A 19,391-nucleotide genomic window follows, 5' to 3' on the forward strand; every position below is an offset into this window, starting at 1 on the left:
ATAAAAATCTACAGCGTGTTAAAGGGTCACCACACAAGTGCAGTCAGTCTGTCTCAAGAATTGTTTCTGTGGACCTGGGTTTTCCATATGTACTCAGAATTTAAGAGGGGAAAGAGGGATTGGGCGAAGGCTTAGCACAGCTTCGCAGCTCATTTTAGCTCTAAGCTTGGTTGAGCTTTCCTTTCCTCGGGATACTGCTTTATAAAACAGACACATTTTGTCAGACTGGACCTGTAATCGCCCAGACTATTGGAACTTTTTGACTAAATCAAACAAAAACTTTGCTTTGTCCAACAACATGACTTTTTATTTATGAAAATGTGAGATAACAGCACGTCTCTTTAGAGGATGAGACGGTACATTAGTGTTCAAAAAGGCCACACTTTACATAAGCTTTGATTTTTAATAAGGCGGAAGACTACTTAGCTGTCAAAATAACTTTTATTTTATTGCCTTTGATTATAAGCTGCTGTACAAAAGACACCTGCAGCTTTCAAAAATATTTTGTGTTGTACAGCTAGGACACACAAAGCTCCAACAGCCCAAAGGCCTGGATTTAGTTAAGCTGCATTAAACTTTTTTTTTTTGGTGGGGGTGGGGGGGTTGTCTAATATCAGATTTCAAAGTAGCCTACTCTTGTGAAACATGATTGCAGTGAGTAACACTCTAATTATTACCAAGTGGTGTAATTAATTGGACTCACCACAGTTCCAGAACTAAACTACACACTTATACTTTTCCCTTACCCTCCAATTAGCCTGTTAAAAACTTGTTTTCCCCCCACAAATCAGTTGTTTCACCAGCTCATAAAACCTCATACATCAGTTAGCTGCTAATGTTAATCATCATAATATATTGCATTGCATACTGCTGTACTAACACTATACATTCTTGAAACAGTTGCTGTAGCATTTTTGCCAGCAAGCTAACGCTAAGGAGGGTGGGTAAGGGAGAAAAAAAAAGCTTTTTAAATAATTTTTTTACCGAACTGATTAGAAAAACGTAGACCATTTTACTTGTAACATCCCATTTTAATGTATTTAGTTATATATCTTTGATGACCTTTATACAATTTGTCAGTTTTGGGGCTCCATAAATGTGCACTGTGGGTGCTGGTCAGGTGTATACTGTACACCATACTGTACTGTTCCAAAGTCTTCAGAGAGATACCTCTGAGAAGTGTTCAAACAGCAGGTAGTGTGTTTACACCCTTGAAGCAGAGCAATAATTTAAAAGAGGACATCTCTCTCTCGTGGCTGTTGAGTTGTTCTCAGCGATGAAGGACTTTCAGCAGAAAGCAAAAGATACACTAATGGGAGTAGCTGCAGTCTCTCGGCTGCTGCAAAGCAAACACTTCAAATGAAGGGGACATCAAGTGTACTTACAGAAGCAGACGTTCAGATGCATGACAATTTATTCATAAAGCATATACTTTGGTTGCATTTCTTAAAAAATAGACATTTGTGCTTTTTTTTGTTTGTTTTAAAAAAATACGTTCTGCTGGAAACAAAAAATTGAAAGTCATACAGAAAACCGGTCTTTACATGGGAAACATCACATTTGTCACATTTTCATGATGAAATTGCATATTTTTTCAAAAGGCACCTACCTTTTTTTGAAAAAAAGACATGGAGCGTTGTAAAAGGTTGTTCACCAGAAATGATATCCAGGACCTTCCAGGATCCCAACCTGGGTGGACAACCTGGTCAACTAGCTGCTGGAAAGCTACAGGGGGCCGACATAGAGCAAATCAGAACCAGTGTTTAAGCGAATGGGGGTGAATGGGGATGGGCTAATAGGGAATTTTTTAAACTTATAGATATCATTATGAAACTTTGCAAGTTCATTACTGACATTAAAACAACAACTTTTTGTATTACAGTATTTTCCAAAAAGTTTGAATAAATATGAAAAATCATCAATATCTTACTAATGATGCGTACATTTGCATATCTGCAAAGCCCCAAAATCTAGATGTTGGACAAAAGCAGAGTCAATTTGTTTTTAAATTTTGAAAACAAAACAAGTGTCCAACTGCCTGAAGCTTTTCCTAATCACAGTTCAAATAACCCATAGAAAATGAATTTTTTACACTGTTTTTTCCAAGGGAATGTCTAGCCGTTTCCTAAAATACCAGCTGGAGACTCCAAAAGGAGACTTTTGGTCCATGGCACATGAAATGTAACTGTGTAAAAAAATTATTTTCTATGGGTTATTGATCACATTTGAACTGTGATTAGGAAAGGCTTCAGGCAGTTGGACACTTGTTTTGTTTTCAAAATTTAAAAACAAATTGACTTTGTTTTCTTCCAACATCTAGATTTTGGGGCTTTGCAGATATGCAAATGTACGCATCATTAGTAAGATAATGATGATTTTTCATATTTATTTAAACATTTTGGAAAATACTGTATTACAAAAAGTTGTTGTTTTAATGTCAGTAATCAACTGGCAAAGTTTCATAATGATATCTATAAGTTCAAAAAATTCCCCATTAGCCCATCCCCATTCACCCCCATTCACTTAAACAGTGGTTCTGATTTGCTATGTCGGCCCGCTGTAGCTTTCCAGCAGCTTGTTGACAAGGTTGTCCACCCAGGTTGTGATCGTGGAAGGTCCTAGATGTCATTTTTGGTGAACAACCTTTTACATGTCCATAAAATCACTTTGCCCCCTGGGTAACCAGTGTTTTGTTTGTATAGAGTTATCCTAAATCTTTTAAGCACACATTGGCATGATAATAATATTCAAAACCGCTGTTGAATTTAAAAAGTTAAAATGTAGGAACAATGGCAAGAAATGTAAAAGTTAAAACTATTTTGGTTTAAACATTTTTTTTTCAAATCTATGAAATACATTCCATTCAGGTTCTTATAAATAACAGAATAGCTTTCTTTCACAGTGTCCAGACTCATATCTCCTCCTTCAGATTCATTCTCAGAGCTTGCAGTGAAATCTCACAGTCTTAGCCTCCTGCTCTTGAGCACCACCATAGCTGATTGCTTGGTTGAGGTAGTTGAGGAAGATTAGTGTTGAGTTCAAGGCCTCTCCATGTAGTGCAGTCAAGTTGTTCTTTGTTCTGGATGAGCACCATGACGGTCCAATCGGCTGCTAGCATCGTTTGTTTGTACAGAAACAGGTAGGAGGAGGTTCACTTGAAGTTGAGCCCATCAGTGAAGTGTTCGGCCCCGTTCACCAGCGTCAAGTCATCCAAGTCTGAACTGGTCAGGCGTTTGGGAGGAGCTGCAGGAAAGGAAAACAATTATATTCATCCTGATTTTCAACCAAGTTCCAGCCTAAAATGTGGGAGTGAGTTCCATATTCAGGTGTTTATGGGCCCAGATTCAATCTACAGAAATGAAATGGTGGTGAAAAAGTGTGTGGGCGTTTGGCTAGACCAGGCCTGTATATGAAAACGGCTTTGTAACAGCAGTTCGCTGTTCAAGGTTTTGGAGTACAAATCTTTTCTTCTGGACCTATAAACTCTATTACCTAAATGATAAGCACTACCTGTAAAGGCCAAAGTTGTCATCAAAACATGAGAAACATACTGTACATGTGATAATTGTATATCAAAACTAGTGTTCCATAATAGCAATACAATGTTTTGCCCACTGTAATTCCTTGAGGGAAAACGGACATAAAGCCCCAGAGAGCTCACTCCTCACACTCGTCCAAATATCTGCCAGCCACTTACAGTACATACTACAAGTGATTCTGGCTATGTACACTGGCAGGAATATACACAAACCCTTCCAGAACATTGATGGAAAGTTTAAGCTCTCAGTGCTCTGTTGAAATACTGAATAGAAAAGTAACACTGTTGTTAGTCTGCCGAGGTAAAATGAATCACTTATAGTTATGCACATGACACCTTTATCTTTTTCATGATGTACTGTACAGTTACATAAAAAAACGTTAACAAATACCCAGTAACGATATCCCTTAGCCTAAAAACACCTGCTTTGACTGAAAAATATTGAGACTTTGACATAAAATGAAAGTAGTACAATAAAAATGCTTCTTCAAATATGGGCGATTCACAATCATTATTGTGTCTTACAAAGTAACCTATCATTTTAGCCATCCAGCCGCTGTGCTGTAGTACAAAACATCTAAAAATACAAATATATATATATTTTTTTTCAAATTATCCAGCAGCACAAAGATGTAGAAAAACATGACAACCATCAAAGACGCCAATACAAACGCTATCACTTATAGGTTTTTGCAGCATCAGTATATAAATACTCACACAGTGTGTCAGATCTCAGGGAACTAGTGAGGAATGTGCTGGTGCCTTTAATGGAGGAAGAAAGAGCAGCTAGTCTCAGGCTCCTGGAAGTGGCGTCCAGCTTCTCTTCCTGGAAGACAGGAGGACACAGTAGCTGACAAGGCTAGAAGTGGACAGACACACTGTGAGACTGTAATGCATGTTAAACAGCAGAGAAGAAGTTGTGAAGAAGGGAGAGAAGACAAGATTATTATGAGATCTCTATCAATGGTGAGTATAACCTGAGGGTGGCACGAGCCACTCAATTAGAGTGAATAAATCCTGTCCAGACTGAAACAACTCAACCATTACTGTATGCCATGCCATGCCATGCCATGCCATGCCATGCCATGCAAGTCTTGTAATGACGACGTTGGTGATTCCCTGAATTCTCCACCATGAGGCAAGCATTTGTGAAAATGTCTCAAAAGCTGTTTCATGGATTTGCTATGAAATGGGGCACACACGTTAATGTTCCCCTCAGGATGAACTGTAATAAATCTGGTAATCCCCTTTACTTTTCACCCGGCGCCATCATCACTACCATTAGTGGTTTAATACCTGCAATAAAGCATGGACACGTACATAGGATCTACACTGCAGTGGAAAATAGAACAGAAGCTATTTTTTGCCAAACTATCATCTGTAGGTACAAGGTGTTGGCGAGCAACCCCCTGAGTAGAGCCTTGTCCCTAAATAGGCTTATTTTCACTTTGTAAAATTAAAATAAGCTGTTAGATGAAGTGTGAAAAGCTCTGTATAGGGCATGTCTTACAGTAATGCAGTTAATAAACACACAATCTACACAACCCGAACTTCAAAGCATCTTAAATTGGGAGCTGTGGGGCAAATTCGCTTTTTTGGACAGAATGCTCTACAGAATGTAAGAATATTTGGGTTGGGAGGGGAGAGATTTGAACTCCTGTATAAACTGTGTTCCCCCATGTGGGATGAAAGGTTCTCTTACAGACATTTTATTTGCCTGTAAAAATGTGTGCAAAAGTGTCAGAGCCTGGACAGATTACGCTTATAATTCTGTGATTCTGTGCCAGGACAACCAAGTCACTTTTATCTCTTGAAGTTAAACACATACAGCTCTCTTTTATTCGGTGTGACGTCGGTATTATATGTATAGATAATTTAACATCAGATTGACCCATTAAATAATCCAGTCTGATTATTACATTAGAAACTGGTGTTCCAAGCAGAGAGTCCCTATTAATTCAGTGCAGAAGATGGTTGCTGTTGTTGGCACTGCTGACTCTGATCAAGATGAAAGTCTTAAGACATTCCATCCATCCTTTTTCCTTAAAAGAAACCCCAGGTGGGCCGCGGCTATTTAACTAATGCAAGCAGTTGGCAAACCAGCAGGGGAATCTGGCTCATTAAAACCGTTAAAAAGTGACTGTATGACTCTTAAGGGGAGGAGGCAAACTGCTGATGGCAATCAGCTGTCAACACTGATGTCTTGATGGCTCCCCTGACTTCTTTATCACAAAGTTGATGGCTGTGAAAATAAGCACATTTTTTTTTTAGATTATGTTTGTGCCAGTGTTTTAAGTTGTTCCACTTTGTCCATCCATGATGCATTACCGGCGTGAGAAATTATTCATTTATTCGAACAAGTTGCAAATGAGGTGGGGTGCTCACATTGGCAGCAGTGTGGGCGAGCTAGACTCATAAATGGCTCTCCAAGTCAGACTATCCGTATCCAAGCGGCTGCTGTTTGAACAAAGCCGTGCAATTAGTGACTGAAATAGAAAGGTGTGGGTTGTTGTTTGGGAGTAAGGCACTTGTAAGGCATAAGAAAGATCATTTTCCTAGGGTTCAGAATCGCATCTGTCTCTGTGTGTGTGTTTCCTACTCTGTAATCTTGTATTCTGCGTTTGGATTCATCCAGCTGGTGCTGCAGGTCCCAGACGACCTCTTTGTATTTGCTGTGGCGCTGCTCTACCATCTCCCTCTGCCGCTGTGACTCCTGAAGGCACAAAATGGAGGCTGTGTCATCATCACCCACCCCAGACAGAAGCACAACTGTGCTTAACCAGGCCAAACAGACCAGTTGCAAGTCTTGAGTTTAGTAGAACACTGAAATGAATTGATAAATGTGATAATACATTGCTGTAACACTGATCAGTTCGTAAGTGCATTTTCTGCATGCGTGTTTATTTGTCTTAATCTTGTAAAGCAGCAACATTTTGGTAATTTGAGTGGTAGACAATGAAGCCGGTCTAAGAACATCTTAAACATTGTATTCTATTAATATATATTTTTTAAATCTAGGCTTTAAATGAACCCACCTCCAAATCTTCAAAATTCTCCATCAGACATTGTTTCTCCGGAATTGACTCCAGGTTATCCAGGGCCACTCTTGTGTTCTGTCAACACACAATTAGTTAATTTACATGGCAATATATAAGTTTCCTGCTTTGTCTGACATTCATATTTAGCCATATAACCCCAGCCATTTGCATTAGCAACAAATGCAAACATGAGTAACTGTAAAATTATTGAACTGAAAAATCAATAAGTTAAGGAGCCTGCAGTAAATTGTAATATTCTGAAAAACTAAATCATAATAATTTCTGAGTTCATAAAGTCATACAATTGTGGAAAAAAGTAGAACAATCTCTGCGGTTATGAAGTCACAAATTTGCAATAAAAAAAACTTTTCACAGAACCACATTGCTTCATTTGCAGGCACATTGGATCAGCCAGTTTCAGTACTGCAGGCATATGACATGGTAAGAAGTGTCACTATTTTTTTCCAGACCCACAATCACACTCCCATATAATCTATGAAAATAACGAATACACATTTTTTTCTTTTATATTTTTCCGACTTTAATCTTAAGAATAGGGGAGAACGGGGTAAGTAGGCACACTTTTTACTCTAGTGAGAATTGCTCATCACCAAAACATCTGTCAATAGCCATTCCTACATTAAATTGAAGCTTAAGGTGTTGGCTAGAAATGTGTGTCTCTCTTTTTTTCCAACTTATTGTAATGAAGAAGTAATTTACCATCAAAGACACTCTGACACATTGTGACAACCAACCCCATCAAGGGGTCGGTTGTCACACACTATGGGGTTGTTTGTCACAATGTTATCTTAATGGGAACAATCTTAAAAAGAAGGCAAAGAGGCAGAACCAAATTTGAATGTTTAATTGCATTGTCAAGTTGACAAATAGGCCTACATAACGTTCTGTAGCCTTGGCAGCTGGTCTAGTTTGGGATGCACTGGGTTGTTTTGATTTTGTTGCCCTTTTTTCTTTTGCTTGCTAGCTGCCTTTTCCTGCTCTATTCTTTCCTTCTCTGGGGTGTCAGTGAGGATACAGCTTGACAATTTCTTTCGTTATTGGGTTCCTTTTCTGGCTGCAGCCTTGAGATAACATATGACAACCAACCCCCCAAAAAATTTGACGACCAACCCCAACTTGAATTTCTTGCTAGCATCAAGGCCAACAACCATCTGACAACTAATTAGCTTGCTAACCACAATCTAAACTATAGTTTACCCTTCACACTTTCTGAGGGTAACAAGTGTTTTGTTATAAACCCATTGTGTAAAAGCCTAGAAGAAAAATACTGAGAAGCAAAATATTTTGAATTTGACATGAAAAACACAAAACATCCTCTCACCTGAAATGCATCTGTCTTCCTCCAAGGAAGTCTATGTATGTGACCTCTGATCCCAATTCTGGACCTTTTTTATATCAACATTTCAGAGCTAGCGCGCTCTGGTGGCGAGATATAACGAATGTGACATCCAACCCATGTGACAAATTACCCCGTTCTCCCCTACATGAATAATATGTTTTTTCTAATGTACCATTGTAAACATATTGGTGTTTGCCCTCATATAAAAAACATCCAGAATTATGCATTTGGATGAATTTGAATGAGAAGCATAATAAATTCACCACGTAGGATAGCCGGGAGACTAATAGCTCACAGCATTGAGACAACAGAGGCTTTAGTGTAATAATGTTCATTATAAATGTCTTCTGTTATCAACAAATGAATCAAGTTAAGACTCACAAAGTTCAAGCAGAGAACACTATAATGCAACAAATAAAGAGTAAATGGAGAATTATCCAATACATTCCATAACTCGTTTCTGCGTCCCTCACGTGAGTTTTCCTCGTGCCTCGGCACTTCTCAGTTAAAGGTGGAGGAAAAGAAAGAGAAGTGGGTAGGGACTAATTGATGTAAGGCATCTTTAGTGTCGTGCCTGAAGCCATTATTACTGGGGTCAGCTGCACGGCTGGCTCAGCTGTCCGTGGGCAGTAATTGCTGGATGGCGGCCTTATGAGGTATTTTCAGAGGTAATGGGATATGTTGTACCCAACAAACAATGGGTGCACAGCTGATACTGTTTACTGGTTTGTTTACATTCCTCCCACATGGCAAAACAAAATGTGTAATATTCATCATTTAGATAAACTGGAAGAGAAGCATTCGCACATATGCACAACAAACGTATATTTAGACTGTCTTCAAATAAGCAAGAGAGTATGTCTGTTTGATAATACTTAAAACTTACTTAATATGCTCAGAAACTTAATGTACAATGTTGTTATCTCAAAAAATGTCTTCAATGGACAATCGTGCTACAGGTATCCCTTCTACAGGGCAACAGGGCCTAGTGTGAGTGCGCCCTGAACAATTTCAGTATATTGTTTTCCTGTATGTTGCAAACACAGCATATAACAAATACACTCACGCCTGCTGTTGTTTTCACGGACTTCAGCCGGTGTTGGTTTATTTACCAAGAAACGTGGTAATGCACCATCAAAGCCGGCAAGCATGGATGTAAAAAAACAGGCAATATTGGTGCTTGTTTTCTAATCGGTGTTCCCTTTTTTTCAAATGGTATTGCCGGGAAGTGCAGTCTATACAATTCCCAATAAAACATTTTCTATGGATGTCTATTACATTCAATTGATGCATTATGAATGAAAATAATTGTGTGCTCAAGCCTACATGGCATCACATGTGGTCATACTGCTCGGTCAATTCAAAAGCTAATTGAGGACTTATGTTACATCACACTCTGTACAGTGTTTGATTAACTACTCAAACCGCACTCCATTCTATTCATCCGTCCACAGTGTTTTTCTATAGCCTTCCTATTCCCATTCATATGGAGAATTTAAGCATCAAAAGAGCGGGTTGTTACGAGGTGTCACGCTGATTGCTGCAATGAATGGCACCATGACATAAGGCTCTCAGCGGGTCCCCACGCCCACACTGGTTAGAGAATGGCTTGATGCATCCTGCTGTAGTGGTGTTGCAGTAAGCAGAATTAATTTCACTTGATAGTGGTTCAAGGTATTTCCTCATGACAGTTAATTGAAGGTTAATGTGGCCAAGCGTGCCGCATAACTGTGATGGATGGATAGGGTGAATTGGTGGACAGCTCCATTTGAAGACAGTAAAAAGGGCTTGGGTCAATAGAACCTTTCACTTGTGCTTATTCATGTCAGGCTGACATGTTATAGCTGACTGAGGATGCTAGTGATGAACAGTTTGGATGGTGAGGTCAATACCGTATTGTCAGTATTGTCGGTGCTTAACCACATCAGCAAGACTTATGATGATTAACAGATCTCTGAGCCTTGACTAGAGCAATCATTTCTAACCCTGTGTGAGCATCTATGGGTTACTTTACAAACACAGCCTTATGTGAGCCTGTCTACACAGCTATATCCAATCATGCTAATAGTCAGCTTGACTCTTATTTAACAACTCTGGTCACTTCACTTCTCCAGGTTTTCTAAAGTTGAATGTACAAACCAATTGTCTTTAAAGGCTGAATATGTAACTTTCAGTAATTCCTTCTCAATGGCGTCGCCAGTGGCGGTAAAGGGAGCTGCAGCCAGGTTGACTGACGTCTCATTACGTCAAGGCGATCAAGCACCGGCCAAAACGGTGATACACAAGAAGGTGTTTATATGCTGAATACGCTCGGGTACGCACAGAACCGTCAAGTGAAAATACGACCCCATTCCTTTTACATTGCTACCCATTCACCCATTCATGGAATACATAATGTAAATTGCTTCGTAAATCTTGCAAGTCATAATTCATTGCTTTGATTAAAGAAATTAAACCTTACCATCTCCAGATCTAAAACACGGTCCTGTAAAAGGTACAAAAACACAGCATTACGTATACAAATATATTAAGAAGAATCAATACCAAAGGATGAGTCAGAAAGTGAGACCAGGTAACTGCTCAAAATGGTAGACAAGCAGAGAGAAACCCAGTGTGTGATGGAGAGAAGTGACAGAATAGAGGAGTAGAGGGTTCCAACAAATAGGTAACAAGGGAGGGAAATGCAGGGGGCTTGGGAGTGTCTGTAGCGCACAACAGGCTTCTTATCACAAACACACACACACACACACACTGATTGATGACTGACTGATGTTCCTTCTCTAACGATGCATAAGTGATGCTATGGCTCTTATCTGCCACTCAAACACACACCTGCTCCCACCTCCTAACGTGCTGCCTCCTCCTCAGCCTGTAATGTGTTGATGACTTGTAACCAGGGTACTTCCTTTTCCTTAGCCCAGCCCACAACTTTCCCCCTCTGTTTTTTTTCATACTCCTCCACGTCCCTTACTCTCTTCGTCTCTACATCTTTCTCTCTCCTCATCCTTCATAATTAAAAGCTCGGCTGGGTCGGAGAGGACTGATTAATTGCACACGAGCGCTGGCAGGTGCCATCACGCCGCCACAGATGGGACCCAGGTATCCAACACAAACACATGCGCGTTCACGGAGGTACAAACGCACGCCTGGAACAAATGATTAGCACACAGTTCAGTGTGTGTGTGTGTGTGTGTGTGTGTGTGTGTGTGTGTGTGAGAGAGATAGTCAGTTTAATGGTGAATTAAGGTTCGGTGAGATGCTTGGGGGCAGACTAGGGGAGTTGGTGGCCTGCCAAGTGTAGATGCTGTGGTATTGAAAGACAGGGACAAGGCCTCTGGTGTCTTTTTTTTTCTTTTTTTTTAACTCCAAGGCCTTGTGTCTGCAGTAATTAGCTACTTGTCCAAGCAAGGCTACAAGGACTCTGTCAGGCGCACGGCTGTGTACTAATGTTTGTAGCACTGCATCACATAGCTCTAGATGACTACAGCCCAGCAGTTCACACAGAAAACAACCACACAGATATGCAAAACAGAAAAAGAAATTTAAGGCAATGTGGTGTAAACAAACAGTGCCAGCTGTCTGCTTTTGGCAACATGGTTGAAATTTGGCCAGCTGGATATTAAAATGTGTGTCGTTCAGGGCAGATTAACAGACACAAATGAACAGACAAACAGATAAGGATTAATAACGAGAGAGAATGCTGACCTGAAGGCTCCTCATCTCTTCCTCCTTCTTGCGACACCTCTCCAACAGCTCTGAAAGAAGTGTTGAGGAGTTGAAATTGAACAAGATTTCAAGGATATATTAACTTGACACTTGATGAGTTGACTGTATTCTCAACCCTCTAATTACTACAAAGCATTAATCAATGACAAGGACATTTTCTGGGGGGGTTTAAAAGTAGATGATTCAAGTCTCACTTAATATTCAATTTGGATATATTAAATTTTGGATCAAACTTAGAGACAGATCAAATTAACTTGACACAGAGCATCACAAGGACATCCCACAATGATCAATTTTAATAATTTTAAATCCGTGTGGTGTGCAAAAAGTAGATCCGTCCAGTCACTTTATTTTTCTTTAAAGATTTGTTTGGCATTTTTATGCTTTATTGATAGTGTAGAGACAGAGATAAAATGGGGCAGAGAGAGGAGTGACATGCAGAGAACGACCGCGTGCTGGAATTGAACCCGGGTCCGCTGCTGGCCGAGGCCCATGGGGGGGACGCCCTACCAACTGAGCTAAGGACGCTCCCTGTGCAGTCACTTATCACTAACCCTACATCATTTGGTGCTAGTGCGATATTTACTATGCAAACGGGTGCAGAAAACGCAAACTCTGCTTACATGTGTTGTTACTTGTAACACCAAATTGTTTTTAATTACAAGAACTGATTGTTTGCTTAATGAGGTGTTTACTCAGAGGAAAAACTGATTTCATTTAGCAGTAAAGTTTTACGAAGCAAATGCCACCATATTTACCAGACTTCCCTCTGCTTGGCAGTATGCCGAGCGGGATAAGCTTTGTGCCAAATGTTTTCATAAAATGGTGGGAATAATAAAAAGAAAAACATTTTATTTTGATAAACAATTATTATATACGTATATAATAAAAGTCTTCCAATTACTAAAAATGATTGCTCAAACATCTGTGTTGATTCTAGATTTGTTTGAATGATGGCTTTAAATATGACTTACTGAATATCAGAAACAATTCTTTCACAATGTGTCATAAGCCACTGACACATACACCGTAATAATACTGGAGACTTCTAAAAGCTTGTGCCAGACTACAGAAATGTTCCTGCAAACCCAATACTGCCTCATTTTTCCTTTGCTACACAGGCTGTTGCCATGTTCAAAATCCAATTACCTTAGTACCTGACTGAACCACCACCTCCTAAAGCAGGTGTGCATGTAAACAAACATACTTCTTGACCACACTGGCCCAACACGCTTTGACTTAAATACTTAGGCGACACCATTTCTGGTAATGGAACAAATCTCCAACCTCAGGTTTTAGCAAGTCTGCTCAAAATCTACCTCGAAGTCAGCAGAAGAAAGCTGGTTCACCTAATACTGGAACTGCTGTTATCTACACATGCAGTGCTGACTCGTTTTCTTAAAAGGGAAAGGCCAATAGAGTGCACTGCGCAAGTGATGTAATCTCTGAAGGATAACACACAGATGGTAACAGCAATCTAACACTAATAAATCCACAGCGAGAAAAACTACTGTATATCACACAGAGGGGTTCTGCAGTGTGCTCACAGAAAAGTAGGTATAAGGGGAAAAAATCCCATGAGAGTACAATTTCCAATTTGATGAAATCCAAGGCAGGAAAATAGAGTGGGTTGTGATGGGAACAGGTAAACTTGGATAAAATGTGTATTTGCCACGCTGTATGGTTGAATGCAAGTTGTGTTGCAAATGTCCTCAATGCTCATCATAATGCACGTATTCATGCATTATAGGGGATTTGTCAGTATTGTCTTGCTCTGCAGTATTACAACAAGAGAATCACTGAGGCGTGTTACAGAGAAGCAATACTCAAAGCAAACAGTTGATAAAATCTTAATTTGCACGCCTTTCTATTGAAAAAAAACAGATCTCGTAGCTTGTTGTTACACACGGATTCCTCTTAAGTCTAATAACGACCAAGACCATATCAGTGCCTTTGAACACGCACGCACACACACACACACACACACACACACACACACACACACACACACACACACACACACACACACACACACACACACACACACACACACACACACACACACACACACACACACACACACACACACACACACACACACACACACACACACACACACACACACACACACACACACACACACACACACACACACTTCTGTCAAATGGCTGATTGGCAGGGGGTCTGGATATTGAGGCTGGATTATCAGATGGCTTATCTGAATGCTGCGATGCTACAACAATGAACAATAAACAGAGAAATATCAAAGTCAATTTTCTCTGTGTCCAGGTCTTCAATCTCCCTGTCCATATCATTCTTCCTGTTATATGTCTTCCTCTTTCTTTTAACTCTCCCTCTTTCTTTTAACTCTTTGTTAATGGAACACAAATTAGGCCAATTCCCCTTTATTGTTCAGATGAAGCACACGTTGTTTTGTCCCTGGCATGTCCAGCTCATTAGGAGAAAATTCAGCCAAATATAGGACTTGGGATGGGGAATACAAGTTCATTGTTTCCCACAGAAGTCTCAAGGTTCACAGAAATGAAGATGCTTGCTCAAATATTTGTAGTTATAAACAAACAGGGCCTGTGTGCGTGGTCTAAAGGACAATGCATTAGATAACACACAGGCACAGGCACAGAGAGACCATTTTAACAAGTGTCCATGACAACACAAAGCACGAAAACCACTCGGTGACAAAAAACACTTGAGTAACTGAATTAGTCATTGCTTTTAATGAGAGTGTGATTAAATGCAAAAGAGAGAGAAAGACAAACAGGAAGTCAGTGTCTGACTGTATCTGTCAAAAGGGACCACTGGTCCAAGAGTCAGGGAGGAAATACATTTTCATTAAGAGCGTGTTGTGGTCAACGTTCACTCCGTTTTACCACTGAATCTTTAACAGAGATGGAAAACTGGATTTATTTTATCCAACGCTTTTTTTTTTTTTCAAATCAGGCATTAGGTGCTTAATACATAGGGGAGAGTGGCCTAAGTTGTGCATTTTGGAAGTTGTGCCACCCCTTGTTTCTAGAAAACCGTGGAAGAAATTGGAAATGTGACCACATATTTAAGAAGAGCCATCCATTTGACTCATCCTGTAAAGAAGGGAGACACAAGGAATAAGATATAAGCACATTTAAGCTCAAAAAACTGTTTTTTTGCCTTTCAAAGTAACATTTCCATGATCAAGGTTTTTTGATAATTGTGTCTGAAAAATTATAGACAAGTTTGAAAACATTTGACACATGTTTTAGTGCTTTGGTATGCTACATTTTGAGTCTATACAGTTAGCACGATGTCAGCCCTAAATTGCTGCATCATGCTTATTATCCAAATTTCTGGGATTGGGGTGATTTGTGCCAAAGGGCCTAGGTGAGTTATAAGTAAGTAAGTAAGTAAGTAAGTAAGTAAGTAAGTAAAATGTATTTATAAAAGCTCATTTATGACAGTTTGCACTGTCCAAAGTGCTGTACATAGTGCATTCAGTAGGTAAACAATAAAGGTAAAATAACAATAACCAAAATAAAAGACGTAAAGCCCATACATCCACATAAACACAGATAGTAGTGCAGAGGTAAGATAGTTAATGGGGAGGAAACACCAGGGTGTACATATGGGTTTTGAGCCTTGATTTAAAGGCAGAAATGTAGAGGGAATCACATTTGTCAGGTGGCAGTTGGTTCCACAAGCACGGAGCAACTAGTGCAAAGTACATTTCTGAGAGTTGTGCCAGTGGCATGGCTGTATACGCTGGTCACCAAAAGAAAGTGATTGTCTACAGTAGCTCAGAAGAGAGCGACATCTCAATTCCACTTGACGACACCACTGATGAGAGTTCAGATGGCCAGAAAGATTATGATGGTGACTTTGTCATTGTGAGCTTTGCAGGGAAAACCATTAGATCTGCTAGGCCTTGTTTAAGAAAATTGACCTTCAATCTTTGTAAAATATTTACTTTAAATACACCTTAAATAAGTGATTGTCTAATGGATTTGTCTTGCATTACAGTTTATGAGATATATAGCAATGGCACAATTTACCCCATGGTATTCTCTCCAACCACACAACTTACACCACACCGGGGGCAAGTTGTGCATCAAGACAACTTTTTTTCCGAAAGCTACATTTATTCAACAATTTATTCCAGATCCAAAGTTTTTATTGCCAGGGATGCACAACACCCTGAAATATATGTACATATTTGAGTTGGAGACTTTACTGTCAAGGCCTTACTTTAAAGTCACTTTGAGTGAAAAGTTGCACAACTTAGGCCACTCTCCCCTAAATAGAGAAGCATATGAGTCTCACTTGATGCTGTGCTGTGACACTGTATTGAGCGTGGGTGTGCTCAATACAGTTATAATGACCTCTGTCAGCTGGAGACTTTCATATAACAGTTAGTTTCTAATTTACAGCGTTGGCGTACCTCTCTTGTCAGTGCTGAGGGAGTGCAGCAGCTTCTCCTGCTGGTCCAGGCGCTGCAGGAGAGCCCCCTGCTCAGAGTCCCGGCTCTGCCTCAGGCCCTTTAACTGATCCCTGGTCTGTTGATGCTGCTTCCTCAGGCTCTGTTCCCTTGTGTTGCACTCCCGCACCTCCTCACACAGCCAGCGTAGCTTGGTCTGGTTGGGGTTAATACATACAAAATCAATGTGATGAGTGATTGATTCACGTGCATTTCAGATCCATTTGTTATGATGAAAATGTTTTTTCTCCAGCAAGTTTACAAGTTTCTTGAAAGATCTCGGGTGGTAAACTCAAGTTCAGAACAGAGATAGAATAAAGTATCCCAATCAAAGTAGTGTTGGGCAGAGCAATGCAACAGGCAATGTAGATGATAAATATTTCATACAAACTTGGGTTGTTACAGAAAGGAAAAATGTGTTCAATATGGTTTAATGGGAATCCCAACTGCCAGTAAAGTAAGCTTAAATTAATCATGGCAGGATTTTGCTAACATAAAAACAACTCATCAAGAAGCTAATTATCTCTCTTGTTTTCTAGAGTTTTTTTCTTCTTGTAAATGCACGGTGCTCTGAAAGCATTTCTGACAGGAAATATATATTATGGTGATAAACACTATGAATTGTACAAACGCATTTGAACACAGCGTCATGCTTCACTGCCACAGCCATAATTACATGGTTCTTTTCTACAGAACATCCCTGCAATACTAAATGGGAACTGATGTGATTGGGGAAGAAGCCGAAGGCAACTTTTATTGCAAAAGGGAAGAAGATAATGGCAACAGGGCAACACATTATTTCACAATTTCATTAATTAAACAAGCCTCACCAAAGCAGAGCATCAGGCTAATAAAAATATATTTATTTAGCGTATAATTTTTCAGCAAATTAAAATTCACAGAGTATTTCACAAGAATAAAAAAGTTAAAGTATACGTGTAAAAATAAATAAGATTTACAATAACAAACCGGCAACAGGGGACTCCAAATAAAACAAAATAACAATCAAAAGGCATCTAAGGGTCAGAAAAAAGGCAATTTAAAAAGATGGTTCTTTAGTTGCTTTTTAAAAACATCTTCGGAGACCATGTACCGAATGTCCGGAGGAAGAGAGCTCCATGAATTAACCATGAACGCTGCCTAAGAGGGATGGAATCTATTGAAATAATGTACTATCACTTCTAACTTCTAAGGGTTGTGCAATTAACTGTTGTCCTTGCCCTTATGTTTATAACCCAAAAAGACATTTAAAGTCGCAAATCCCCGAATTTAGCAGTTTCATTAGGATCGTTGCTGACTCTCACCACGCATCAGTGCTCTGCTGTGAAAAGTAGCTTCTTCAACAACAAATGATAGTTTTCTCCTTCATCCAAAGTAAATGTTGGGTGGGTAGCAAATAAGAAAACACATACTGTGAGTGGTTGCAACATTAATTTTAAATTTGCAAGAACCAAATCAGTGACTAAATATATTCTATGCTTTTGTCTTTCATTAATCTTCTATATAGTGTGGGACTGAGCATGATGTTAATGGTTATGGTGTCACATGCTTAATCGTGTAGCGGTAACTACATAATTGATTATCCCTTGTAAGGCAGGCAGCACTACTCTATGGAAGACTCATACCTTTGTCTCAGCTAGCCAGCGGTGGGGGTCTTTCACTAATCCAGGTTTCTGGGAGATAACCTGTTAAAAGAGAACAGAGATTAATGCGAATGTGGGGGCTGTGCTGCCTTGGTTTGACTCAGTGGGCTTTACAATTTGTACAGCAATACAACACCCACCATATTCAGACCCACAACTCAGCTGAAGAATAACTCCCTTAAAAAACCCTTTAACAGGGAAGAAAATAGAAGATTGAAAAAGTGAATGGACAAATCAACAAGACGAAAATAAGAACGGCCCCCTGTCAAACCCTTCACTGTAGTGAAGAACGGCTGCTGTCAACTTAAATTGGGGTGCGTGTTTGGAAACAGTCTATGACACTACACACACTGGTGCATGCACAAACACACATAGAGGCTGTGTGTGTGTGTGTGTGTGTGTGTGTGTGTGTGTGTGTGCGTGTGTGCTCAGGGAGTGTGTTCCATCCTTCCCGGAAAAGCTTGTCAGCATCAGCAATACAAACTGACTGTCTGCCAACTCCTAATGAATGTTGACACACACACACACACACATACATACACACACACGCACTACAAAAAGACACTAAGATACACAGACAAACACAGTTACATAACGACATAGAACTCATCTGAAAACACACATCTGCCTAAAAACTATGCAATCAGTGAGATGTGTCAGCTCCACATTTTCACCAAATGTCAATAATTGGTTAACGGCTTTATTATCCAAGAAATAAACACATGTGCATGCCAGTACCTGAAATGGAACATTGGATATGCCTGTACAAATATTAGCCATTTAAATGTATTATCATAACCACATGTTGCCAATCAGATCTCGATCCTTTTCAGAGGTCAGCGGGGGTTGCACTTTAAACCCTGCATAATTGAGGATTAGCTGTAGTTTGTTTGAACACAAGTAATTAGCCCCTCTGTGAGGGTGTCATGTTTTTTTGTTTTGTTTTTTATTGAGCATATCTTATGTTTACCACGTTCACCTGAGCTTGGCCAATTATCATGGTAACATTTGTTTACTAGCACTTAACACACCGTAACATTGAGGCAGATGGATTATCATTAGTTTCAACCAGGGAATCAGAAAAGCTATTACAATTGATCCATAAGGGGAAATGAATGTGTCAACCTTTCCTATAGTTTTTTTCGAAAAACAAAAACACATTTAAACCCCATGGTAGGGCTAGAGGAGAATACATTAGAATTCACTATTCAGGAACTTGAAAATAATGAATCGAATGTGTTTACTAAATGTCATATCAAACTATCCATTGCTGATATGGTGTTATGTTGAAATCAATTTAAGTAACATGCCTTTTAGATGAGTCACACGCTCCATTGGCACATGAAAAGTAAATAATTTATTCTGTGCCCCTGACCAACCTTTCCAAAAGTTTTTGTGTAAAAATCTAGTCTTAGGGAGACATCCTACCACCCTGCTAACACAGACAGGCAGCTAAAAACCACTACATCGATACAAATAAATAAAAACCTGTACTCATAACAAACACAGGTTCACCAACTTTACATGTGCAAACTCACACACAGCCATGAACGAAAATCAACAAAAAGAAAAACACAACTATCTTTTCAAGTACACTCTTGTGGTACGGTGTTTACGCATG

At 39.6% G+C, this 19,391-nt stretch overlaps 1 protein-coding gene across 1 annotated transcript in view; it reads right to left on the minus strand.

Moving 5' to 3' along the window:
- Positions 1-2,627: 2,627 nt before the first annotated feature.
- cep128 (centrosomal protein 128) overlaps positions 2,628-19,391 on the minus strand; it is a 49,031-nt gene continuing 32,267 nt past the window's right edge. The window contains exons 18-25 of the mRNA XM_080048307.1: positions 17,753-17,812; positions 16,092-16,284; positions 11,642-11,691; positions 10,398-10,421; positions 6,574-6,651; positions 6,138-6,251; positions 4,256-4,364; positions 2,628-3,243 (exon numbers count right to left, since the gene is read on the minus strand). Coding sequence (XP_079904433.1) covers positions 3,152-3,243; positions 4,256-4,364; positions 6,138-6,251; positions 6,574-6,651; positions 10,398-10,421; positions 11,642-11,691; positions 16,092-16,284; positions 17,753-17,812 — 720 coding nt within the window. The 3' untranslated portion in view covers positions 2,628-3,151. The remainder of the gene's footprint in view (positions 3,244-4,255; positions 4,365-6,137; positions 6,252-6,573; positions 6,652-10,397; positions 10,422-11,641; positions 11,692-16,091; positions 16,285-17,752; positions 17,813-19,391) is intronic.

Source organism: Ammodytes marinus, assembly GCF_949987685.1.
Source record: "Ammodytes marinus genome assembly, chromosome: 19".
NCBI classification, from domain to species: Eukaryota; Metazoa; Chordata; class Actinopteri; order Uranoscopiformes; family Ammodytidae; genus Ammodytes; species Ammodytes marinus.